At 44.2% G+C, this 27,901-nt stretch overlaps 1 protein-coding gene across 2 annotated transcripts in view; it reads right to left on the bottom strand.

The window, feature by feature from the left end:
• Nucleotides 1–3,870: 3,870 nt before the first annotated feature.
• IRAG1 (inositol 1,4,5-triphosphate receptor associated 1) overlaps nucleotides 3,871–27,901 on the bottom strand; it is a 106,684-nt gene continuing 82,653 nt past the window's right edge. For both annotated transcript variants that reach the window (XM_082270863.1, XM_082270864.1), the window contains exons 15-19: nucleotides 23,588–23,695; nucleotides 23,413–23,477; nucleotides 13,129–13,251; nucleotides 8,275–8,403; nucleotides 3,871–4,574 (exon numbers count right to left, since the gene is read on the bottom strand). In XM_082270863.1, the coding sequence (XP_082126989.1) occupies nucleotides 4,334–4,574; nucleotides 8,275–8,403; nucleotides 13,129–13,251; nucleotides 23,413–23,477; nucleotides 23,588–23,695 (666 nt within the window). In that variant the 3' untranslated portion in view covers nucleotides 3,871–4,333. The remainder of the gene's footprint in view (nucleotides 4,575–8,274; nucleotides 8,404–13,128; nucleotides 13,252–23,412; nucleotides 23,478–23,587; nucleotides 23,696–27,901) is intronic.

Here is a 27,901-nt window from a genome sequence, read left to right as displayed (position 1 = left end):
AAATAGAGTTCACTTATTGCATAGCTCCCGGCTGTCCCGGATTTGGAGGAACTGTCCCGGATTTTGAGGGGCTGTCCCAGGTTTGGAGGGACTGTCCCGGATTTGGAGGGGGCTGTCCCGGATTTCGGAGGGGCTGTCCCGGATTTGGAGGGGCTGTCCTGGATTTGGAGGGACTGTCCCGGATTTGGAAAAAAGTCCCTCTGTCCCTCTTTCCTCCCCATTTGTCCCTCATTTTGGTCTGATCTATAAAGTTGCATATAAATTGCACTTTTTAATCTTTCAAAAAGTGTTTCCCAGTGATAAACCTTTCATCCCATTCCTAAATTGCTGCATTTGTAAAATTCAAAAGCAAATATAAAGGAAAAGTTGTAGTAGCTGTGGGTTTAACTTTTTATGTACAAAGTATAATTCTCCTGGCAGGGGGTGTTGCCTATGCCTACATACTTTTGCTAATAGGTTTCCTTTGTTCCCATCTCAAAAAGATGGGAGGTATGGAAGAGTAAGATGAGATATCAGCTCATTAGTGTGCTTCTGCTCTTTCACTGTCCAATCACAGTCTGGAGGCGGGGAGTTGACCAGGCTGTATTAGAGAAAGAAATGTCAAGTCACCAACCTAGGTGTGAATGGGTACCAAATAGAGTTCACTTATTGCATAGCTCCCAACTGTTCTGGATTTGGAGGGGCTGTCCCAGATTTGGAGGGGCTGCCCCTGATTTGGAGGAGCTGTCCCGGATTTGAAGGGGCTGTCCTGGATTGGAGGGAATGTCCCTGAATTGGAGGGGCTATCCCTGATTTGGAGGGGCTGTCCCAGATTTGGAGGGACTGTCTCAGATTTGGAGGGGCTGTCCCAGATTTGGAGGGGCTGTCCCAGATTTGGAGGGGCTGTCCCGGATTGGGAGGGAATGTCCCGGATTTGGCACAAAGTCCCTCAGTACCTCTTTCCTCCTCATTTGTCCCTCATTTTGGTCTGATCTAAATAGTTAAATATAAAATGCACTTTTTATCTTATAAAAAGTGTTTCCCAGTGCTAAACGTTTCATCCAATCCCTAAATTGCTGCATTTGTAAAATCCAAAAGCCAATATAAAGGAAAGTAGTAGTAAAAAAAAAAAACACTTTTTTATGTATAATTCTCCTCGCAGGGGGTGTGGCCTATGCCTACATACTTTTGCTAATAGGTTTCCTTTATTCCCATCTCAAAAAGTTGGGAGGTATGAAGGAGTAAGATGAGATATGAGCTCATTAGTGTGCTTCTGCTCTTTCACTGTCCAATCACAGTCTGGAAGCGGGGAGTTGACCAGGCTGTATTAGAGAAAGAAATGTCAAGTCACCAACCTAGGTGTGAATGGGTACCAAATAGAGTTCACTTATTGCATAGCTCCCAACTGTCCCGGATTTGGAGGGGCTGTCCCGAATTTGGAGGAACTGTCCTAAGTTTGGAGGGACTGTTCCGGATTTGGAGGGGCTGTCCTGGATTTGGAGGGACTGTCCCAGATTTGGAGGGGCTGTCCCAGATTTGGAGGGACTGTCCCAGATTTGGAGGGACTGTCCCGGATTTAGAGGGACTGTCCTGGATTTAGAGGGACTGTCCTGGATTTAGAGGGACTGTCCCGGATTTGGAGGGACTGTCCCAGATTTGTAAAAAAAGTCCCTCTGTCCCTCTTTCCTCCCCATTTGTCCCTCATTTTGGTCTGATCTATATAGTTGCATATAAATTGCACTTTTTATCTTTCAAAAAGTGTTTCCCGGTGCTAAATCAAACTTCTAAATTGCTGTACTTGTAAATTTCAAAAGCCACTATAAAGGAAGAGTAGTAGTAAGAAAAAAAGCACTTGTGGGTTTAACTTTTTTATGTATAATTCTCCTCGCAGGGGGTGTGGCCTATGCCTACATACTTTTCCTTTGTTCCCATCTCAAAAAATTGGGAGGTATGGAAGAGTAAGATGAGATATCAGCTCATTAGTGGGCTTCTGCTCTTTCACTGTCCAATCACAGTCTGGAGGCGGGGAGTTGACCAGGCTGTATTACGTAACTACAGAGAAAGAAATGTCAAGTCACCAACCTAGCTGCACTCAGTGCCAGAGCAGTGTAAAATCTCATTGCTGGATAGACAGAAATACAAATCCTTCTGCAGGTAAAACAGCTTCCATATATGTATTTCAGCCTTGTGTTCATCTGTGTGGAGATCAGCTTTAAAACCCAGGGACCAGGGCCGTTTTTTCCACAGGGCAAAAGGGGCAGCTGCCCTGGGCCCAGTCATTGTTGTGGGGCCCAATGTAGCTGCCCCTTAAGCCCGCACTGCCTGCAAAATAGGTAATAAGTGGATTTTGCAGGGCCCAAGAGAATATTTGCCCAGGGTCCAATCAATATTAAAGCCAGGGACAACCAATCACCAGCAGAGACCAGGAGGAAGTGAACTCTGCTAGGGGCGAAGAATGTGGATAGTGTGCCTATTTTATCCATAATACATTTAAAGGGCCAGTAAACCCAAAGGAAAAGGCATTTTATGTTTCACTAATACACGTGTACACATTCCGGTACTTGTGCGCGAAAATAAGGCTTTGACATTGATGTAACACTGCTTTGCAACCTACCGGTTCTATGTTTTCTGCCATTTTAGTCTAGGACAGTGATGGCGAACCTTGGTACCCCAGATGTTTTGGAACTACATTTCCCATGATGCTCAACTGCACTGCAGAGTGCATGAGCATTATGGGAAATGTAGTTCCAAAACATCTGGGATGCCAAGGTTCGCTATCACTGCTATAGTAGGTAAAAAGCTATAATTTTCCATGGCAGGTCTCCAAACTAAAGCCAGTGGGCACGGCTTGCCCTAACGTGGGCCCGCTGGGTCCATTGGACCCAGGCGGCACTTTGAGAGGGGCGGCACTTTGATGCACAAGATTTTTTTGCAGCAGTTGCGGCACGTTACGGGCAGCATTTCCCCAATCTCATAGTGCCACCTGTACGTATGAGACAGTGTGTGCGCAATGACGTCGTGTGATCGTGGTGTGCGCAATGACGTCAGACATCAGCGCATTCCATCTCACGCAGGGCAGACTGGATCTTCTAGGGTGGTGCTCGCGACAGACAGGAGTGACAGAAGGGCTGAGGACAGAAAGTGGGTGGACCGGTCCGGAGGTGAGTTATGGAAGAAGATAACAATATATAAAATATTTTCTAAATGTTATATTTATATATGATGGATGTGGGGACCTTTTGGTAAGCGGGATTTTTTTTAGGGGGGTGGGGCAGCATTTCAATCTTGGACCCAGACAGCACAATGTCTTGGGCAGGGAGAACCGGGCCAGGGGAGCAGGGGGGAAATTGCCCCCCTGGGCCGCTCTGATGCCCCGTAAAAAGGCTGCAGCATTTCTGTCACAGACATACCTAAATGATTCCTGGTGAAGAGATGTAAAATGTCCCCATTGGTGACCTACTGAGTGCAGGTTGAAGAAAAGGACAGAACGCAGGACTCCCCCCTCCCCCCCAGCATGGATGGTGTAAACTGTGTCTGAGCAGAGGCCGGTTCCATGACCCACTGGAGCCCCAACAGAGCTGTCCCAGCTCCCTCCAACGGCCCCCTGCTGGCCAGGTCAGGAACCTAATTTCGGCCTGTGAGTAGAGAGTACCTGGAGCAGAGTTTTAGCCTGGAATGGGGGTCAGGAGGAGGCCGGGAAGAGGGAAAGGGGGGGGGGGCCGAGGCGCTGCACCATGGGCCTCTGGTTTGTACTTGCCCCCTGGGCCAAAAGTTGCCAGTTAGCCCCTGGTCTTGGGCCAGTCCACCCTGTGGGCCAGATCCTGAAACTTCCACATATTTATTCTTTATGGCTAATAAAACCACTTTATTATAACCAGCATTAAGGCCCCTTTATTCTATATTCATACATATTTAAATATTTTTCCTCTCCTATAGGAACTTACATTGCTGTGAAAAGTCTGCTTAATGATTCCCAAGGTACAATTACAAAAGAGTCTGCAAAAGGGGATCAATGCTCCCCAAAAAAATGTAAGAAACAGTACACATATCCCAATGTACTGCATTCAGTATCACTATACTTCGGGTGACCCCTGTATTACAGGACCAAGACCCTATAGCTTGCTCTGCTGCTCACCTCTATTCAATGCCCTTGTACTGAAACACAATACCATCCAGTGGACCCAAATCCAAAATTTGGGAATTGTCAAACTTTTCTCACTTGTGTCCTGAAATTGTCCAAAAGTCAACGTAGTATTTTTCCATTAAGCCACTTGAATAGCCGTAGGGTTCCACAGTTATGTGCCATCCCTGTGATTGACAGGACCAATGTATGTACCACCGTCATAAAGGCCCTCTATTGTCTACGTTGCTTGTGTGGAGATCCTGAGGTCCACCAGGAGTATTTTTGGGACAAGGAACATGTGGCTTTGTTGTGTCCTCCATCTGGCAGTTCAGTGCAAGTTGAAACAGCGTTGTAAATGCTAAGCAGGACAGCCAGAAATACAATGGCAGCCGCTACGATGGAGAGGGCGCTCCAGTGGTTCAGTAGCTTGGGGTACAGCATGTGGATATAGTCAATGCACTCCTCGATTTTACTGGAAGACATCAAGAAATATTGCCTTACGCTCTGCAGGTCAACTGCTTATGGCTCTAGATCAATATCATTTCATCTAGTCATCTAGGCATTTAACAGTTTCTGACAATAACACCACCTTTAAAAAGTAAGCCCCTCCCTACCTGAACCCTAATTTAACCCGCTAAACAAGCTTTTAACCACTTAAGCCCCGGAAGATTTTACCCCCTTCCTGACCAGGGGGTATTTTGCGATTCGGCACTGCGTGACTTTAACGGAAAATTGCGCGGTCGTGCGACGCTGTACCTAAACGAATTTGACGTCTTTTTTTTCCCACAAACAGAGCTTTCTTTTGGTGGTATTTGATCACCTGTGCGATTTTTTGATCATGCGCTATAAACAAAAAAATAGCGACAATTTTGCAAAAATAACAATATTTTTCACATTTTTTTATATGAAATTCCCCCAAAAAAATGTAAAAATCAAAATTTTTTAACATTTTAGGCCAATTTGTTTTCTGTTACATATGTTTGGTAAAAAAAAAAAAAAAAATTGCAAAAAGCATATTTTGATTGGTTTGCGCAAAAGTTATTGCGTTTACTAACTAAGGGAAAGATTTTTGTCATTTTTATTGTTTTTATTTTTTAACGAGTAATGGCGGCGATCTGCGATTTTTTTTGCGGGACTGCGACATTGCGGCGGACAGATCGGACCCTTGACTGACATTTTTGACACTTTTGGGGGTACCAGTGACATTACAACAGTAATCAGTGCTATACATATGCACTGTCACTGTAAAAATGACACTGGCAGGGAAGGGGTTAACTTTATTGGAGAGGGAGGGGTTAAGTGTGTCCCTAGGGGCGTGCTTCTAACTGTGATTGGATGTGGCTGTGTGTGTAACAGCAGAGATCAACGGTCCTACATAGCAGGACCATATGATCAGTGCTTTTACACAGGGGAGAATGACAGGCGGCTTTGTTTACATTAGCCGTCTGCCTTTCTCCCTCTCCACCCGACGATCGTGAGTGACCGGCGGACATCGGGTGCGCCGGTCACACGTGCGGGCTGCTTCGGGAACGAGCGGGGTCGGGAGCGCGCCTCCGGCGGCGCGCGCTTGCCCCCTATTGGCTCCCATGCTAGTGACGTACCGGTACGTCACTTTGCCTGGGAGGGGCTGACCGCCGCCATATATAGTCGTGCGGCGGTCAGCAAGTGGTTAAAAAACAACCCCCTCCCTACCTGAACCCTAATTGAACCCGCTAAACAAGCTTTTAAAAGAGAAGAATGAGAAAGTTTTTTTTATTTTAGAATCATACTTACATCCAATCGCTCGATTCTCACATCCCCCTGAGCAGAGAGCTACTGACAGTCACCACCTCTCTGCTCTGCCCCCTCCTCGCCCACTGGAGTGCTGGGCTGCGGAGAGGCGGGGAGCGGCTGGTACAGACTCTCAGCGGTTCGCGGTTGCGAGCTAACACTGCAACTGCCACTATCTAGCATCACGGCTACGCCAATATTCCCAGAGGGGCTTTTGGTATTTATCATTATCCCCTTAGGGCAGGGATCCTCAAACTTCGGCCCTCCAGCTGTTGCGGAACTACAACTCCCATGAGGCATTGTAAAACTCTGACATTCACAGACTTGACTAGGAATGATGGGAATTATAGTTCCCGAACAACTGGAGGGCCATAGTTTAAAGACCGTGGTCCTTATTAGGGTTTATGGTTTTATACTATGTTCATGTAATTACTCATGACCCTCTTTTCCTTCCCTTTTTAAAAACAACTGTATGTCCTTGTTGTATTAATACAATTTGATATTCCATTATACATGTGCATACAAAGTCCATATGTTCACACACAGTTCCAACTCTTCTGGGAAGGCTGTCCACAAGGCTTAGGAGTGTGTCATTGGGAATGGTGACCATTTTTTCAGAAGCGCATTTGTGAGGTCAGGTGCTAATGTTGGACGAGAAGGCCTGGCTCGCAGTCTCCGCTATAATTCATCCCAAAGGTGTTTTATCGGGTTGAGGTCAGGACTCTGTGCAGGCCAGTCAAGTTCCTCCACCCCAAACTCACTCATCCATGTCCTAAAGTCCTTGCTTTGTGCACTGGTCCAAATCATTTGGTGGAGGGGGGATTATGGTGTGGGGTTGTTTTTCAAGGGTTGGGCTTGGCCCCTTAGCTCCAGTGAAGGGAACTCTTAAGGTGTCAGCATACCAAGACATATTAGAAAATTTCCTGCTCCCAACTTTGTAGGAACAGTTTGGGGATGGCCCCTTCCTGTTCCAACATAACTGCACACCAGTGCACAAAGCAAGGTCCATAAAGACATGGATGAGCAAGTTTGGGGTGGAGGAAGTTGACTGACCTGCACAGAGTCCTGACCTCAACCCGATAGAACACCTTTGGGGTGAATTAGAGCGGAGACTGCGAGCCAGGCCTTTGTCCAACAACAGTACCTGACCTCACAAATGCACTTCTGGAAGAATGGTCAAACATTCCCATAGACACACTCCTAAACCTTGTGGACAGCCTTCCCAGAAGAGTTGAAGCTGTTATAGCTGCAAAGGGTGGGCCAACTCAATATTGAACCCTACGGACTAAGACTGGGAAGCCATTAAAGTTCATGTGCGTGTAACGGGCAGGCATGCCAATATTTTGGTAATATAGTGTAGCAAAGTATATCATATTTACTTGTTTTAACAACAACTTTATTTTACATTTACATTACAGTTACTTCCTGGTTTCCAGGCCTAGGCAAATGATGCCATGCATCCCAGGAGTCTTTGGGGGGGGGGGGGGGTTCTCAGCTAAGCAAACCCTCCTGCCTGAATACCTGAGCTAGCGGCAAATAGATTCCAGGAAGTAAATGCTACATGAATCATCTGCCCTTACTCAAGATGGCCATGGCCAGAAATGCTAGGGGGTGTTTTTCAAAGCAATTTCTCAATACAAAGCATTGATGGATGGGGGAGTTTGTATTGAATATTAAAAATTAAGGAAATAGCATTTTTGGTTTGGGTTGCTCTAATGCAATGTAGTTCCCCTTTTACTCAATCCCAAGGCTAAGCCCTGTAACATACCCTAAATACTAAATATGCCCTTTATGTGACATCCTTGGGACCTTGCGCATTCGGGAGCATTCAAATAAAAAAAGATTGGTTTTCATGCCAAATGATCATCAATCAACCCTATTTCAATATTAATTTTCTGTAGTAAATCAGTCTAAAGCCTCGTACACACGCGTCGAAAATTGGCAGGGAATTTTCGTCCGACGACCGATCTGCCAATTTTCGGCTTGTTAGTATGATGCTTCCAACAACCGACTCCGACTTTTCGGCCAAAAAAAATCTGGTGTGCAGGCTATAAAATTTTTGTCCGCTGTCAAAACACGTCCGATTTTCGTGCAGTCAGTATAGATTTCGACAGGGAAAAATCTTATGAGCAAGTCTGGGCATGCTCAGAGAAGAAAGAACACAATGAAAGCAAACCAACACATGACATCACTTCTGAAGTAGAATTTTGTCAGGCGAGAAAATTCGTGTGCAGTCTAGGCACATTCCAACCAACAAAACACCACTCTGGACAAAAGACGGACAATCGGTCGGCCGATAATCGTTGCGTGTGTACTAGGCTTAAGACTAGAGAATAATGAAACCTAGGCTGAAGGCCACATCTTTCCTGACCAGTATTTATCCTTGTGCCCCGTGGTCTCACCTGCTCTTCAGCTTTGTGAATTCTTCCTTCTCTTCCTCCTCATACTCAGTTGGACTTTCATTCACCTTCTCCTCTTCCTCCTCCTTAAATTCCTGAAGACCCTGAACCTTCTTCAGACCTTCTTGAAACCTTAGAGGAAGAACATTGTTACCAAAGCGCCATCATTACAGGGTAGGGTAAGCTGCATCCTATTAGTCGGTGAGGAACCTCAAGTACAGACACATCTCTACCAATGATATTAGATAAATATTCAGAATGGAACCTAGGATGTTATTCATAGAAAACAAAGAGGTCTGTTCCGAAAGTAAAACAAAAGTGGGCATAACGTTTTCATTAACTTACATAGGTCATTCAATTTTCACATTGATGAACTCTTCCTCTATAGTAACTCCTCTTTTTTTTCATTGTAAGTAAATGATGGATTCCAAGCAGAAGCAATGTGTTGTCAATCATTAACCATAACCACTTAAGCCCCAGGCCTATTTCGGAAACTTTTTGTTTACAAGTTAAAATCAGTATTTTTTCCTAGAAAACTACTTAGAACCCCCAAACATTATATATATATATATATATATATATATATATATATATATATATATATATATATATATATATATATATATATATTTTTTTTTTTTTGCAAAGACTCTGGAGAATAAAATGTCGGTCATTGCAATATTTTTTGTCACGCGGTATTTGCACAGCGGTCTTTAAAACGCCATTTTGTTGGAAAAATTACGAAAAATCACATTTCACTGCATTTAAAAAATACTAAACAGTAAAGTTAGCCCATTTTTTTTGTATATTGTGAAAGATGATGTCACGCCGAGTAAATAGATACCCAACATGTTACGGTTTAAAATTGCGCACACCCATGGAATGGCGACAAACTACGGTCAATAGAAATCTCAATAGGCGACGCTTTAACATTTTTTAACGGTTACCAGTTTAGAGTTAGAGTGTAGCTCTTTTTTTTTCAATTATTGCTCACGTTCTGGTGATCGCGGCGATACCTCACATGTGTGGTTTGAACAGCGTTTTCATTTGCGGCTTGACTTCCATATACGTTTTCTTTCGTGCGCGAGCTAACGGCGACGGGGGCTGCTAAAATATATATATTTTTTTCCTATTTATTTTATTTTTTTTTAACTTTATTACTGTTTTTTTTTTTTAAAAATCTGATCACTTTTATTGCTGTCACAAGCAATGTAAACATCCCTTGTGACACCAATATGTAGTGACAGGTACTCTTTATGGAGGGATCGAGGGTCTAAAAGACCCCAAACCCCCCCACTACACTTTCATGTATGCAAAAGGCTGAAAACGGCATTTTTGCATACAGCCGTTTTTTAAATCTGCCGCCTTTTGCAGCAGAATAACCCGAGAGTGACGTCATGGACGCCGCCTCCGGGTTACGTCATCGGAGACCCGATCTAAGCCGCTTCCGGCTTAGATCAGGACTCCATCCAGCTGGCGGACGCGCCGGCTGGGTCTCCCGGTAAGACGAGAGGCCCGGGCAAAGTCACGGAAGCGACGGGAGGGGGGGAACGCCCCCTCCCGCTCACCTGGGTAACGATCGAGCGGCTCCCGAGCATCGGTCGTTACCGACGAAAAGCCGACCGTTGGCTCTAAACCACGGTACCGGGATGGTGCCTCTAGCTAGAGGCATCATCCCGGTATAACCCCGCAAAATCTGCCGACGTAAATATACGTCACTTTGCGGTAAGTGGTTAAGTTCTCCAACGTCCACATAAGGCTACTGAATGTTTACGGATATGACACCATTGACAAGAGCAATGTGCTGATGGATGAAGAAGTTTAAAGAATTGGAACCGGCAATGAAGACAAACCATTCAGTGGGAGATCATCAACCACTGACACAAATCGCCAGCGAGTGGAACACAACGATGGTACGTTGCTTCTGCCTGGAATCCATTATTATTATCCAGCTATGAAAAGTAAGAAGCGTTACTATAGAGCAGCCTTTCTCAACCTTTACAATGCAGAGGAACCCTTGAAATACATTTCTGGTCTCGGGGGACAGGGCCGGCCTTTGGGGTGTGCGAGCTGTGCGGCCGCACAGGGCGCCATGGGCAACAGGGGCGCCGTGCGGTCATCACAGCTCGCAGATGATCAGGGCGCACAGCGGGAGGTAAGCGTCGATCGCTTCCTGGAGGTTCAGTGTGGGGGTCTCTGATGTAAGGGGGGCTCTATGTGGGGGGGTCTCTGATGTAAGGGGGGCTCTATGTGGGGGGGTCTCTGATGTAAGGGGTGCTCTGTGTGGGGGTCTCTGATGTAAGGGGGGGGCTCTGTGGGGGTCTCTAATGTAAGGGGGTCTTTGATGTAAGGGGGGGGCTCTGTGGGGATCTCTAATGTAAAGGGGTATTTGATGTAAGGGGGGCTCTGTGAGGGGTCTCTAATGTAAGGGGGGCTAAGTTATTAGTGATCATAAAAAAGAAAAGTCAAATAAAGTGCAAAAAAGTGCAAGAAAATGTGCGGGGGGGGGGGGGGGGTCACGCGCGTGGTGGGGGCGCCACAGGATTAGCTCGCACAGGGCGCCTGAACACCTAAGGCCGGCCCTGTCGGGGGAACCCCTGCTAAAAATAAAAAATCTACAACTCACGACACATTAGTGTGACAGTCAGTGGGAAGAATGCTCCTGACTCTTGTCATCATTGGGAAGAATTACCCCCTTACAGATAGCTAAAAGGAATAATGGTGTCACTGGAAACTTATCGGAGAGGCAGAAATTGCCCATTCCTCAAGGAACTCCTAACAACCTCAGGAGGAACCCTAGGGTTCCATGAAACCCTGGTTGAGAAACCCTGCTAAAGAGTTTGTGAATGAACAGGAAGCTCTGTGCAGATTTATTCCTGTTTATTGATTCTGTTCAGCTGAGGACGCAGAGATGGAGATTGAGTTTCCTCAATCTTCTTTTCTCTATTTCAAAGGTGAAACATCAGAGGTCTGTTTGGACCCCTGATATACAGTCAGGTCCATAAATATTGGGACATCGACACAATTCTAATCTTTTTGGCTCTATACAACACCACAATGGATTTTATATGAAAAACAAAAAAACAATAAAAAACTTTCAGCTTTAATTTGAGGGTATTTACATCCAAATCAGGTGAACGGTGTAGGAATTACAACAGTTTGTATATGTGCCTCCCACTTTTTAAGGGACCAAAAGTAATGGGACAATTGGCTGCTCAGCTGTTCCATGGCCAGGTGTGTGTTATTCCCTCATTATCCCATTTACAAGGAGCAGATAAAAGGTCCAGAGTTCATTTCAAGTGTGCTATTTGCATTTGGAATCTTTTGCTGTCAACTCTCAATATGAGATCCAAAGAGCTGTCACTATCAGTGAAGCAAGCCATCATTAGGCTGAAAAAACAAAACAAACCCATCAGAGAGATAGCAAAAACATTAGGTGTGGCCAAATCAACTGTTTGGAACATCGTTAAAAAGAAAGAACGCACCGGTGAGCTCAGCAACATCAAAAGACCCAGAAGACCACGGAAAACAACTGTGGTGGATGACAGAAGAATTCTTTCCCTGGTGAAGAAAAAGTTGGCCAGATCAAGATCACTCTCCAGGAGGTAGGTGTATGTGTGTCAAAGTCAACAATCAAGAGAAGACTTCACCAGAGAGAATACAGAGGGATCACCACAAGATGTAAACCATTGGTGAGCCTCAAAAACATGCTCATATTCAACCGAATGCTTCAGTACCTTACAGTGCATGGACAATGACCCGAAGCATACTGTGAAAGCAACCAAAGAGTTTTTTAAGGGTAAGTCAATCACCTGACCTAAATCCGATTGAGCATGCATTTCACTTGCTGAACACAAAACTGAAGGGAAAATGCCCCAAGAACAAGCAGGAACTGAAGACAGTTGCAGTAGAGGCCTGGCAGAGCATCACCAGGGATGAAACCCAGCGTCTGGTGATGTCTATGCGTTCCAGACTTCAGGCTGTAATTGACTGCAAAGGATTTGCAACCAAGTATTAAAAAGTGAAAGTTTGATTTATGATTGTTAATCTGTCCCATTACTTTTGGTACCTTAAAAAGTGGGAGGCACATATACAAACTGTTGCAATTCCTACACCGTTCACCTGATTGGATGTAAATACCCTCATTAAAGCTGAAAGTCTGCAGTTAAAGCACATCTTGTTTGTTTCATTTCAAATCCATTGTGGTGGTGTATAGAGCCAAAAAGATTAGAATTGTGTCGATGTCCCAATATTTATGGACCTGACTGTATCACCAAAGCCCCCTACCAGGGCTCCTAAAGAATTGGTAAAAATAAAAAAATACAATTTTAAGAAAAATAATAAAATGGTAAAAAAACAAACAAAAATAACAAAATTAAACAACGATTACTGACACCAGTGGCAGAACTATTAGGGTTGCAAAGGTCACACCATCGTGGGCCCGCTGGAGAACATGTGAAAGGATCCTGCTGAGGGATCAAAATAAAGGGCCCTACGACAGGAGTATAGGGCCCTGGGATCAGTGGAAAGGGCCCCTAGTTAGGGGTCAGTGGGCCCTTCATGGTTTCTTGCACGGGGGCCCTGAAGGTTCTATTTTCGCCTCTGTCTGTATGATTAGGATAGACATAATTATTAGTAACAAAGCTGTTAACCCGACTTATAATGGTTGTTAAGCCACTATGTTATGTTTACACCATCCCCTCTGTTAGATTACACTCTGTATCCTAGTGCCTTTTCTTTATTAAAAAAAAAAAAGCCAGTTTCTACCTGTTTTCACAGCGCCTATCGGTGATCACATGACTCTCGAGTACTAGAAAAGGAATCTGCTTCCGATACCTGATTAGTGACATCACCTACCCTTTGTTATAAGCATCTTCTTCAATCTTTGCCTTTATCTCAGCGCTGATCTCCTCGGAAGAGTTCACTATCAGCGATGGCGTTCGGACCTCACATCCTTCCATCTCCACGCCAGACTTTGCACTGGACCAACAGATTAAGACACTAATTAGCTATAATATACCAAATTAACAGCGCCACAGAAGGGGGTGTTGAAAGTGTTCTACTAGACCGCTGCTGCTCCAATTATTGATAAATCAATTATCGAGTGAGTAGTTTATTAAAGTGTAAACCCATATCCTCTACCTGCGCACGCTGGATTTAATCTGAACAATCAATAAATCACTGTGAATTTTGAAACTTAATTAAACAAGTGAAGCAGCTGTTTTTAAGCCATATTAGGCCAAAATAGTGAAAGGAGAATACTGCTATTAATAATAAACCGCGCTCTCAAACTGAAAAAAAAACTAAATAAAATAAAGTAAAATGTAATAAATGTAATAAATGTGTAAATAAATATAAAGAAAGGAATTGTCCATCAACACCAAAGTGCTCCAATAGTGATGACGTGATCATAAATGATTCTCCGACTCCTCCAAAGAAACCGCGAGTTGTGATAGGTGTTTTCTTCCACCACCAGCAGATAAAATGCCTGCTCACCAGAAGTAGAATCAAAAAACTAAAAATGCATATCCAATCCATAAGAGGTGTCCCTCATACCAATAGATGCTCCCCACTAGCAATACCACTCCAGTTGGATTCCAAGATGTTGCAAATAAAATGTAGGGAAGAACAAGAAGCCCTTCATAGTGTATGATTCTAAATGTTTTTTTGCTTTCGAATATTAATAAAAAAACACACAGGAAAACCGATATACAGGAGCTTTTCTATATAGCAGGGAAGCCATTCCACGTTCCACCTGAGTTCCAGACTAGTGGAAAAATGTTTGGAACACTACATCATGAAGGGCTTCTTGTTCTTCCCTACATTTTATGTTCAACATCTTGGAATCCAACTGGAGTAGTATTGCTAGTGGGTCTCTAACATCCACCAGCTCCATGATGTCCTCATGGAGGAGTGGAAGAGGACTCAAGTGGCAACCTGTTACAGTTCATTGAGGGAACCATGCATGCCAACATGTACTGTGACATACTGAAGCAGAGCATGGTCCCCTCCCTTCAGAGACTGGGCTGCAGGGCAGTATTCCAACATGATAACCAGGGCCGGATTAAGAGCATCATGGGCTTGGTGCTGAGGATTTTGAAGGGCCTTAAGGGCCGTGCCTTGGCATGCACCCAGAGGAGGAAGGGTGCAGCCATGCATGCCTAATTCAACATGGGATGCTGTCTCTGAAGCCCATAAACACATCCATGCATCGGCAACTGTCCCTCCTTGTCCGGCCTTCGTGCTGTGTGGGGAGGTTCTGAGGGTGCTGCCTGGGGAAGCGAGCATAGAAGCCAGACTTCTGTGTTTACAAGTGACAGAAGAGCGGTAACAGTGAATATGGCCAACCCGGGGCCTATATTAAGGTAGGGGCCTGGAGCTGCAGCTCCAATAGCCCCTATGTTAATCTGGCCCTGATGATAACGACCCCAACCACACCTCTAAGACAACCACTGCCTTGCTAAAGAAGCTGAGGAAAAAGGTGATTGACTGGCCAAGCATGTCTCCAGACCTAAACCCTATTGACCATCTGTGAAGCATCCTCAAACGGAAGGTGGAGGAGCGCAAGGTCTCTAACATCCACCAGCTCCGTGATGTCATCATGGAGGAGTGGAAGAGGACTCCAGTGACAACCTGTGAAGCTCTGGTGAACTCCATGCAGTGCTGGAAAATAATGGCGGCCACACAAAATATTGACACTTTGGGCCCAATTTGGACACTTTCACTTAGGGGTGTACTCACTTTTATTGCCAGCGGTTTAGACATTAATGGCTGTGTGTTGAGTTATTTTGAGGGGACAGCAAATTTACACTGTAAGGCTCGGTTCACACTGGGGCGGCACGACTCTGTACTACTTCAGGGGCGACTTGTGCATTCCCATGCACCACGACTTCGGAGCGACTTGCATGGACTTCACATAATGGAAGTCTATGCAAGTCGCTCCGAGGTCGTCTTGAAGTAGTACAGGACCCTTTTTCTAAGTCGGAGCGACTTGTGTCGCTCCTATTAGAACGGGTCCTGTAGCAGTCAATGGACCGCGAAGGAGCGCGACTTGTCAGGCTGACAAGTCGCCTGACAAGTCGCGCTAGTGTGAATCGAGTCTTATACAAGCTGTACACTCACTACTTTACAATGTAGCAAAGTGTCATTTCTTCAGTGTTGTCATAAGAAAAGATAAAATAAAATATTTATAAAAATGTGAGGGGTGTACTCATTTTGGTGAGATACTGTATATATATATATATATATATATATATATATATATATATATATTTTTTTTTTTTTTTTTTTTCCAATGATGCAGTGATTCTATGTAATGTGTATGTATTGTTCTTGAACTCATAGTGAGGGAACTGGAGTAAACTGCTCTGATAATAACATTTGCTGTTGCGGTTTGTCTATTTAAAGCCATAAAGCCTCATAATAAGTGAATGGCAGCAGTCAACGCCCAGCCCTTGAAAGACGTCCGTCCGTTTGACCCCTTCCTCTAAGATTTACAGCAATCAGAAGGCTTATCTCGCCCTCGGCAGTTCTATCGATTGTGTCATGTCAGCAAGTCTATTTCTTTGGTCAAGCAACAATTTCCTGCCCCGATATCCGAGGGTGACCCGCCGCATACGTGGGAGGGCTGGGTGGGTCCTCCTTATTTCCAGAGTGCCTGGCATCCTGTGTTCCCAGTGGAAACAACCATTAGAATATGCTTTCCCTGCAGGGTGTGTCTTCTCTCCAATGGAGAACTTTCATCTAAACTTTGGAAAGTGACAGCGAGGAACGCCATCCTGCCATGAAGGGTACCACGCTGGCTACAATCAGCCCATTATCTCTTTTCATGGAAAACCAATGCTATATTTACAGCTAATCGCCCCAGGCTACTATGCATTACTTCACGGGAAAGTATTTATCAGAAGGATGCAGACAAAGAATTTTGAATTGCTTGAAATCACACCAAGGAGTAATGTTTAAAGCTGAATTCCAGGCAGATATAAAAGATATATTCATTAGGGCGTGATTATATATATATATATATTTTTTTTTAACCACTTTAGCTCCAGAAGGTTTTACCCCCTTAATGACCAGGCCATTTTTTGCGGCACTACATTACTTTAACCACTTAAGCCCCGGAAGATTTTACCCCCTTCCTGACCAGGGGGTTTTTTGCGATTTTTTACTGCGTGAATTTAACGGACAATTGCGCGGTCGTGCGACGCTGTACCTAAACGAATTTGACGTCCTTTTTTTTCCACAAACAGAGCTTTCTTTTGGTGGTATTTGATCACCTGTGCGATTTTTTGATCATGCGCTATAAACAAAAAAAAGAGCGTCAATTTTGCAAAAATAACAATATTTTTCAAATTTTTTTATATGAAATTGCCCCCCAAAAAAATGTAAAAATCAAAATTTTTTAACATTTTCGGCCAATTTGTTTTATGCTACATATGTTTGGTAAAAAAAAAAAAAAAAGCAAAAAGCGTATTTTGATTGGTTTGCGCAAAAGTTATCGCGTTTACTAACGAAGGGAAAGATTTTTGTCATTTTTGGTGTTTTTTTTTTAACGAGTAATGGCGGCGATCTGCGTTTTTTTTTGCGGAACTGCGACATTGTGAAGGACAGATCGGACTCTTGACTGACATTTTTGACACTTTTGGGGTTACCAGTGACATTACTGCAGTAATCAGTGCTATAAATATGCACTGTTACTGTAAAATTACACTGGCAGGGAAGGGGTTAACTGTATTGGAGAGGGAGGGGTTAAGTGTGTCCTAGGGGGCGTGCTTCTAACTGTGATGGGACATGGCTACTAGTGTAAAAACAGAGATCAACGGTCCTACATAGTAGAACCGTCTGATCTCCATTTTTACACAGGGGAGAATGACAGGCGGCTTTGTTTACATTAGCCGCCTGCCTTTGTCCCTCTCTACCGACGATCGCAGAGTGACCGGCGGACATCGGGTCCGCCGGTCACATGCACTGACTCCTTAGTGAAAGAGCCGGCGCGGGCGCGCGCTCAGCGCGCGCGCACTCGCCCGCTATTGGCTCACAAGCCGGTGACAGGCTAGTGACGTATATATACATCACTTTGCCTGGCCGGGGCTGACCGCTGCAGTATATCTACTTGCGGCGGTCGGCAAGTGGTTAACTGACAATTGCGCAGTCGTGAAACGCTGTACCCAAACACAATGTACTTTTTTCCCACAAATAGAGTTTTCTTATGGTGGTATTTGATCACCTGTGCGGTTTTTAGATTTTGAGCTATCAACAAAAAAAAAAAACTCTATATTTTCTACTTTCTGCTATAAAACATTCCCAATAAAAAAATGTAAAAAAATAAATTTTTTTTTATCAGTTTAGGCCAATTTGTATTCTGATACATTTTTTTGATTTAAAAAAAAAATCCCAAAAAGCGTATTTTAACTGGTTTGCGCAAAAATTTATCGTGTTTACAAACTATGGGATAGATTTTTTTACATATTTTATTGTGATGCACTTCTTCATATCTTCCAGCCAGGGGCTGACTAGGAACTTCTGGCCCAGGGGGCAAGTTCAAACCAGAGGCCCATGGTGCAGCGATTCGACCCTCCTCCCACTCTGACCCCCATTCCAGGCTGAAGCTCCGTTTCAAGTACTCTCTACTCACCGGCTGAATCCGGGTTCCCGACCTGGCCAGCAAGGGGCTGTTGGGGGAGCTGAGACAGCTCGGTTGGGACTGGAGGAAAGTCTCCAGTGGGGCATGGAACCAGCTTCTGCTCAGACACAGTTTACATCATCCATGCTGGGTGGAGGCCTGCACTCTGTCCTTGTCTTCAACCCTCACTCAGTAGGTCAGCAGCAGGGTTTTTTTTACCTCTCTTCACCAGAAAACTTTATGCATGTCTGTGGCAGAAGTGGTGCAGCCTTTTTACAGAGCATCAGAGCGGCCCAGGGGGCAATTGCTCTCCTGCCCCCTGGCCCAGTCCTCCCCTGCTTCCAGCATCCGCTTACTTTGCAGCTCTCAGCATTCTGCCAAATGACACCTCAGAGGAAGCTGGGGCTGGAAGACTTTCCATTGCCGGACACGGATCCCAGATAGCAAGGATAGCTTGCCACAAATTTGCAGCAGCGTTGGATTGTAAGTCTGGTAACTTGCTGCACATTTTCGCTGGCAAGCTGTACACTTGCAGAGCACTTGAAGCACAAGTTCTAATTGATACTTTTCCAATTTGTAGCAAATTTGCGTGGCAAGTCTCTCGCAAGAGCAAAGTTGCAGTGGTGAGTCTACAGCAAGAGCTCTGCACGTCTACAGCTGTGGCCAAATGTTTTGAGGCTCCAGATGACGTCGTAGTGACGAAACGTGTAGGGCGTGGCTTAGTACGTCAGTACGTCACTTCCGGTAGCGGTGGTTCAGACCGGTGGAACGCGGAAGCAACACAGTTCGGCGGACCCTGCACGCTGAAAGTGAACTCCCTAACTGTGAGTGGATGCGGTACTTGATTTAACCACTTAAGCCCCAGCCCTATTTCGGACACTTTTTGTTTACAAGTTAAAACCAGTATTTTTTCCTAGAAAACTACTTAGAACCCCCAAACATTATATATATTTTTTTCGCAAAGACTCTGGAGAATAAAATTTCGGTCATTGCAAAATTTTTTGTCACGCGGTATTTGCGCAGCGGTCTTTAAAACACCATTTTTTTGGAAAAATTTGAAAAATCACATTTCAGTAAAGTAAAGTTAGCCCATTTTTTTTATATATTGTGAAAGATGATGTCACGCCGAGTAAATAGATACCCAACATGTTACGGTTTAAAATTGCGCCCCCCCCCCGTGGGATGGCGACAAACTACGGTCAATAGAGATCTCAATCTGTGACGCTTTAAATGTATTTAACGGTTACCAGTTTAGAGGTAGAGTGTAGCTCTTTTTTTTAAATTATTGCCCACGCTCTGGCGATCGTGGCGATACCTCACATGTGTGGTTTGAACAGCGATTTCATTCGCGGCTCGACTTGCGTATACGTTTTTTTTTGTGCGTGAGCTAACGGTGACGGGGGCAGCTAATTTTTTTTTTTTCCTATTTATTTTTTATTTTTTTTAAACTTTTTTACGGGTTTTTTTTAAAAAAAAAATCTGATCACTTTTATTGCTGTCACAAGCAACGTAAACATCCCTTGTGACACCAATATGTAGTGACAGGTACACTTTATGGAGGGATCGAGGGTCTAAAAGACCCCAAACCCCTCTACTACACTTCCCTGTATGCAAAACGCCGAAAACGGCATTTTTGCATACAGCCGTTTTTCAAATCTGCGGCCTTTTGCAGCACAGTAACCCGGAAGTGACGTCATGGACGCCGCCTCCAGGTTACGTCATCGGAGACCCGATCAATGCCGTTTCCGGCATTCATCGGGACTCCATCCAGCCGGTGGACGGGAGCCCCGAGCAAAGCCATGGAAGGCGGCGGGAGGGGGGGGGGACGTCCCCTCCCGGCCCCCCGGGTAACGATCGAGCGGCTCCCGAGCCGCATCGGTTGTTACCGACGGAAAGCCGACCGTTGGCTTCAGACCACGGTACCGGGATGATGCCTCTAACCAGAGGCATCATCCCGGTATAACCCCGCAAAGTGTACCGACGTACCGGTACGTTAGTATGCGGTAAGTGGTTAAACTTTAACACTATATACTACGCAATGGAGGCTAATTTGTGTTGCAGCACCTGAGGGGAACCGAGTTACCTGTCAAAAGTGTGCAGTAAGCATTTCTTTGCACCTAGTGGAGATCCACAGGTCTAACATTATACGGCATATAACTGAGCACTTGGTGCATTGGCACATAGCACTAAGCACTTTTCATATGTAAGTGGTGACACCATATGGTTTTATCATGCACCTTTTATGATTCAATGGATGATATTTTACCATTTTTTTCAGTTTTATGCTCATCAAAACGCACAGTGTACACATTTTTATTAACATTGTGGTGCCCCGACATCAACAACCCTGCATTTTTTCACTTATACACTACCTCAGAGGTAGGTTGGCGGCAGCTTACACCACCAGTCTAAATAGTTCAATTAATGTACTAAGGCTCCATAGCGCTGGTATAAATCCCACCCCCCTAAATGTTTTGAGAATGACGCAAATATTAATTTTCACAAAGTCTGCTGTTTCAGTGTTTTTAGATCATTTTGTCAGATGTTACTATGATATACTGAAAAGTGTCAAAGGCGCTTTTATTGACAATTACATTAAGTTTATGCAAAGAGTCAATATTTGCAGTTGTCCTTTCTTTTCAAGAACACTGTGATTCATCCTGGCATGCTGTCAATCAACTTCTGGACCACATCCTGACTGATGGCCGCCCATTCTTCCATAATCATCCCAATGGGATTAAGGTCTGGGGAGTTTCCTGGCCATGGACCCAAAATGTTGATGTTTTGTTCCCCAAGCCACTTAGTTATCACATTTTCCTTATGGCAAGGTGCTCCATCATGCTGAAAAAGGCATTGCTCCTCATCAAACTGTTCTTGGATGGTTGGGATAAGTTGCTCTCGGAGGATGTTTAACCACTTGCCGACCAGTCACATTGACTGTACTGCGGCAAAGTGGTTCGTTATCGTCCAGCGACGTAGACCTACATCGCTGGACTCCTCCCCCTGTAGGCGCGCTCCCGCTGTTTTCAGTCACAGCGGGAGTCGGGCCAGGGGAGGAGCGGCGGTGATCGCCGCTGCTCTTCCCCGATCGTCGGGGAATCGAGTTTGGAGATCCGCCCGCTTGTGTAAACAGAGCGGGTGGATCTCCCAAGTGACAAGGAGTGATAGATTGCAGTGTTCAGCATAGCTGAACCTGAGATCTGTCCCTGTGTCACTTAGTCACCTCCCCCCACACATGTCAGTAAGCACCAGGCATACATTAACCCCTCCCTCTCCAATAAAATGAACCCCTTCCCTGCCAGTGTCATTTTTACAGTAACAGTGCATATATATAGCACTGATTACTGTAGTAATGTCACTGGTACCCCCAAAAGTGTCAAAAATGTCAGTCAAGGGTCCGATCTGTCCGCCGCAATGTCGCAGTCCCTCAAAAAAAATCGCAGATCACCGCCATTACTCGTTAAAAAAAGAACCCACCAAAAATGACAGAAATCTTTCCCTTAGTTAGTAAACGCAATAACTTGTGCGCAAACCAATCAAAATACGCTTATTGTGATTTTTTTTTTACCAAACATAGGTAGCAGAAAACAAATTGGCCAAAAATTTTAAAAAACTTAGATTTTTACATTTTTTTGGGGGGGGAATTTCAAATAAAAAAATGTTAAAAATATTGTTATTTTTTCAAAATAAACGCTATTTTTTTGTTTATAGCGCAAAAAGTAAAAATCGTACAGGTGATCAAATACCACCAAAAGAAAGCTCTGTTTGTGGGGAAAAAAGGACGTAAATTTTGTTTGGGTACGGCGTCGCACGACCGCGCAATTGTCAGTTAAATTCGCACCGCGCCGAATCGCAAAAAGTGGCCTGGACGTAAGACAGCAAAATCCTCCGGAGGTAAAGTGGTTAAAGACCATTCTATATTCATGGCTGTGTTCTTAGGCTAAATTGTGAGTGAGCCCTCTCTCTTGGCTGAGAAGCAACCCCACGCATGGTCTCAGGATGCTTTACTGTTGGCATGACACAGGATTGATGGTAGCGCTCATCTTTTCTTCTCCGGTCAAGGTTTTTTCTGGATACCTCATATAATTCGAAAGGGGATTCATCAGAGAAAATGACTTTACTCCAGTCCTCAGCAGTCCAATCCCTGTACCTTTTGCAGAATATCAGTCTGTTTTTCTTAAGGAGAAGTGGCTTCTTTGGTGCCCTCCTTGACGCCAGGCCATCCTCCAAAAATCTTCGCCTCACTGTGCATGCAGATCCACTCACACTTGTCTGCTGCCATTCCTGAGCAAGCTCTACACTGGTGGTGCCCCAATCCTGCAGCTGAATCAACTGTAGGAGACGGTCCTGGCGCTTCCTGGACTTTCTTGGCCATTGATCTGGAGTCATGCAATGTGGACTTGCTGCAATTGTGCAATAAACTTGTGAAGCCTGGCAAGTCTTGCAATAGTCTTGCAAGTCGTTTTTAAACTTGCAGCACAATTACTTGCTATCTGGGATGTTGCAGGTCTCAACAAGGAGCAGCCATTTATTGCCCTACATGTGTCAGTTGATCAATATCTGAATGGTTGAGTATTTTTTATACTCACTTGGTGTCACATCGCTCACCGTTTCTTACTTTGTTCACTTTCACCATGTTAGCAGCAATATGGTATTTTAACCATATATATTTCAACATACTTTGTATACAACTACTACATATAATTTCCATTTATACTTTAATAGATATCTCCTTCTTGCTGCTACATGTATTATGTCTACTTCACTCATCCCAGCCCACACTCCTCATCTGTGTGGTGTGTTCAGCCTGGTTTGCCTGCCAAGTGTGCCCTCAGCTCCCGTGGGAGACATCTGGGGCCTCCCCTCGTTTCCAGTATCATTTACCACCATATGACAGTGTAAGTGTTGGGTATTTGAGGCCATTGCCTCTCTTCCCCTCCCCAGTCTTCATGTAATATCAATTGCTTCTTCCTGATATACATTTACATATATATTTTTTAGATCTAACACCAACTCCTGATGAAGTGGCATACTCAGTCGACGAAACGCGTCGAGTCTATAATGTTACGACTATTATATATATATACTTTACTACTGTGAACAATTGTACTCTTTTAATGTTGCAATATTGTATATTTCCTGGATATTTGTCACTTGGTTGTCATGAACACTGGATCTGTTTTCATTTCATGTATGTTACAACCATTTCATGTATGACCCTTTATGCATGGTTTTTTACATGTATGTACTTTTGAATAAATTTGACATTTTTTCCTGCAAGCCGTGTCGTGTCTCTCACTCAAAGTCCCAACCCTCTTTTTATGTACATTGAATCGGGATGGAGACGCACGGCATATCCCTGCGTGCGTCTCATTCAAAGTCCCAAACCTTCCCCATGCCTCAGTATTCCACAAAGGGCCACCAGCCCAACATAGTATTGGTTTATAGGACAAATGCCCCCCGGCCCAGTCCTCCCCTGCCATGTATACATCTACACTGAGATGAAATGAAGAACTTACTTTTCTGACAGAGGAGAAAGAGTGGGGGTGGTGGGTAGACTGTTCCTGCTGTTGGGTGATTCTGCCTAGACGGAACAGAGAATGGTAAGTATATCAGAATATGCATTCAATAAAGATAATTGTATCAGGTGTCACAGATATCACACACAGCCAACTGAATTTGGGGAGCACTTACTAGAGAAGACAGTGCGGAGATAGGGGATGAGTTTGGGGACTGTCCAGACATGTTCAGCAAGTTAAATTTCGGGACTACGGCGACACTCACTCGTCTTCGCGGCATATTCTGGAGGGAAGAAGTAAACAGCATTGTGAATAAAGAATTGTGATACTTTATTCTGTACTTAATTTTGAACTCTTTCCATGCGGTGGTAAAAGCCGACAACTTTTCGTAAAAATGTTCTCTTCTCCTGTTCAGGAAATCTTTCCATCAATGCTCCCCCATGCCAGGGTATGCATGAAATACAATATATTCCCTTTTCAATCATAATTTAGATATTTGTGTAAATGTAGAAGATGTCAGTTGATGTAAATAAATGGGACAAGTTGTCATTAGGATGAGTATAGGACAAGTTGTCAACTTGTCATTAGGATGAGTATGGCTTCCTATAAGTCTTGGGCACTCCAACATGAGATTTCCCTGCCATGTTTCCCAGTTCTTGTCCACCTGATTGTTCTTGACCACTTTTGTGTGTTCCAGTTCTTCCTGTTGCCTAAATATAATATTACACAACAGAGGTGTAACTAGAACCTTCAGGGCCCGATGCAAGAAACCATGAAGGGCCCCCCGGACCCCTGGACGGGGCCCTTCCCTTCAAGCCTGGGGCTCTTCCCACTGATCCTGGGGCCCTTTACTCTCATTGCAGGGCCCTTTATTACGGTCCCGCAGCGGGAACCTTTCACAAGTTCTGCAGTGGGCCCCCTTCCTGCCATCTTGGGGACTCCCCACCACAATGCCAGGGCCCGGTTGCAAGTGTGACCTTTGCGATCCTGGAAGTTCATCCACTGGTGTCAGTAGTTCTCATTTTTTGGCATTTTAATTTTATTATTTTTTATAATTTTATTTTATTTTTTTACAATGTCACTGACTATGACTCTGTCCATTCAGAAAAGTAAGGAGCTGGTAAATTACATATTTACCGACCCCTTGCTGGTTCTCTATTGTGACACATCCCCTGCAGCAGCCGGCAGGAGAGGGAAGGGAGCGTGGGGGGGGGACCAGGGGAGCACACAGGGGCCCAGAGACAGCAGAACACAAGTGAACTGGATAGGAGGAGTGGTGGGGACAGCATACAGAAGAACCAATCTCCTCCATTTTCCTCCTGCCGCTACAGGAGGAAAAAGGAGGACAGTGATTTCTCTACATGCTGCCCCTGCCGCCCCTCCTATCCAGGTGTACAGGGGAGCCACAGAGGCCCCCTGGAGCATGGGGCCCGGTTGCAATTGTAACCCCTATAGTAACACCCCTGTTTTACAATATAAAACAAACACAATTCAAGGAGGGATGGTAGGAGCCTTTATAATGGACATAGAAGCTGTACAGACCTAGGAATACAGAGAGCCCACCAACAGAGTCCCTGAGAAATAATGTTGTCTGTAGTGACTGCTCTTGGCTGTTAAAACGCTGCCATTCTGAAGGGCCTGGAATGACTGCTAGGGGGCGCAATATTGCACTGTTCAACCCTTCCTGCAAATAGAAGGATGGAGGGAGGTAAAGGGGCCAGTGGTTTTTGTGAAGAGGACCCCCAATAGCTGCAACTGTAATGGGAGGGATGTGTACTCTGTGTAATCTTTCTGAAGGAAACTTTCAGTGAGTGGGTATTTATCCCATTTCCTAAGTCATAATGGTGTTGATTAATTTAATCTGGAACATTTATGATTGAGGCGCTTGCTTTGACTCATTGATGATTCATAGATGAGGAAGGTCACTCCTCATTTATACTGGAGGCATTGGCTCCGGTGAGGCTCCTCTGAGCACAAACAGGGGGTTTTTGTGTTCTCTCAACTACATTGAATATTTGAGGTCCACTTGAACTGATTATCTACTAACTTTATTCCTTTCTGGTTACCTTTGTATTCTAATTGTATCAGTTTAGCATATACTGAAATATATATATATATATATATATATATATATATATATATATATACACACACACACACACACACACTCACTGGCCACTTCATTAGGTACACCTGTTCAATTGCTTGGTAAAACAAAATTGCTAATCAGCCAATCACATGGCAGCAAGCATGTATTTAGGCATCTAGACTTGGTGAAGACGACTTGCTAAAGTTCAAATCAAGCATCTGGGGAAGAGAGGGGATTTAAGTGACTTTGAACGTGGCATGGTTGTTGGTGTCAGACGGGCTGGCCTGAGTATTTCAAAAACTGCTGGTCAACTAGGATTTTCACACACAACAATCTCTCTGGTTTACAGAGAATGGCCCCTAAAAAGAGAAAATATCCAGTGAGCAGCAGTTGTGTGGACGAAAATGCCTTTTTGGTGTCAGAGGAGAATGGGCAGAATGGTTCCAGATGATAGAAAGGCAAAAGCAACTCAAATAACCGCTCGTTACAACCAAGGTATGCAGAAAACCATCTCTGAACACACAACACATCAAACTTCGAAGCAGATAAGCTACAGCAGCAGAAGACCACAGCGGGTACCACTCCTGTCAGCTAAGAACAGAAAACTGAGGCTACAATTCACACAGGATCACCAAAATTGGACAATAGAAGATTGGAAAAACGTTGCCTGGTCTGAGGAGTCTCAATTTCAGCTGCGACATTCAGATGGTGGGGTCAGAATTTGGCGTAAACCACATAAAAGCATGGATCTATCCTACCTTGTATCAATGGCTCAGGCTGGTGGTGTAATGGTGTGGGGGATATTTTCTTGGCACACTTTGGGCCCCTTAGTACCAATTGAGCATTGATTAAATGCATGGCCTACCTGAGTATTGTTGCTGACCATGTCCATCCCTTTATGACTACAGTGTCCCCATCTTCTGATGGCTCCTTCCAGCAGGATAATGCACCATGTCACAAAGCTCCAATCATCTCACCACTGGTTTCTACACCATGACAATGAGGTCACTGTAATCCAATGGCCTCCACACTCACCACATCTCATCTAATAGGGGAAATGGGAGATTCGCATCATGGATCTGTAGCCGACAAATCTGCAGCAACTGAGTAATGCTATCATGTCACTATGGAACAAAATCTCTGAGGAATGTTTCCAACATCTTGTTGAATCTATGCCACAAAGAATTAAGTCAGTTTGAAGGCAAAAGGGGGTCCAACCCAGTACAAGGTGTACCTAATAAAATGGCCGATGAGCATATATATATATATATATATATATATATATATATATATATATATATATATATATTTTTTTTTTTTTATAAATATATACACATATAGTATATTAGGCAACATTCACTTTTTGTTATATAGAAGCCCATAGAACAATAATTATGAAACCTATGTGTTTTTTTTTTAATAGGGATGCATTTAGCAATTTCGAATTTCAGTACTTACATTCTATTCCAATGCTTAGGGCTTCTTATCATAGATTGTTGTACATTTTATTTATTTTTAACAGTCAATACTATTCTTATTCCACAAAATAAAATCCGGGGACACTGTACAGACCACACCCATTTTACCCAAATCACGGCCACATTTATAGCCACACCCACAAAACCACACCCCCATTTTTAACATCCTCATACAATTAGTCAGAGGTTTTTGGAACAAGAGGCATTTTCAAGGTTTTTTTTTTTTTCAAATTCAAGTTCAAGGTGTAAAGACAGCCAGACTTCAAATAAGAGGCATCAAGATAATATATGCATAATTAAGAAGGTCTCCTTGAAGGTATTAAGAAGAAAAAGCACAAATTACTCCAGTGGCTTCACTTTGGGTTTTTACCTGCGCAGCTCTACTGATGGGTTGGCATTTGCGCAGTACAATGTGTATACTACACTGCAAGATGGCTGGAGACCGTGTCAGGGATACCTGTTTTTCAAGAACAGAAATCTCAAAACAGGGTGACATGGTCAGGGGTCAGACTTGGAGACCAGTAGCCATAGCAGTAGAGAGGCTCCCATGTCATCCACCAGGGTGACCTTCTTCCGTACTGGTTAATGACGTTGGATCATATGGGGTCTAAGCACTAACCGGTATTCACCAGAGCTCCTGATGGTGGAAATGTTTATTTCTGAGTATTAGTAGCAGATCGCGGCCCTCAGGATTACCCCCACCAGGAGGTGAGCAAGCCGGGGTCCAGTAGCAGATATAGCAGGTAGGGATGAAGCAGAAGTGTAGTCAGTAAACAAGCTGAAGGTCAGTAACAAGTGGATGCAGGTTGGGGATCAAGCAGAAGTGTAGTCATGGAACAAGCCAAAGGTCATTAATAAAGTAGATGAGAGAGCACAATAATCTGGCAAAAAGGAAGTGCAGAGACATGGCCTAAATCAGGCA

The sequence above is a fragment of the Pelophylax lessonae genome (assembly GCF_965119305.1).
Source record: "Pelophylax lessonae genome assembly, chromosome: 10".
NCBI lineage: Eukaryota > Metazoa > Chordata > Amphibia > Anura > Ranidae > Pelophylax > Pelophylax lessonae.
This window is presented reverse-complemented; position numbering and strand designations above follow the sequence as displayed.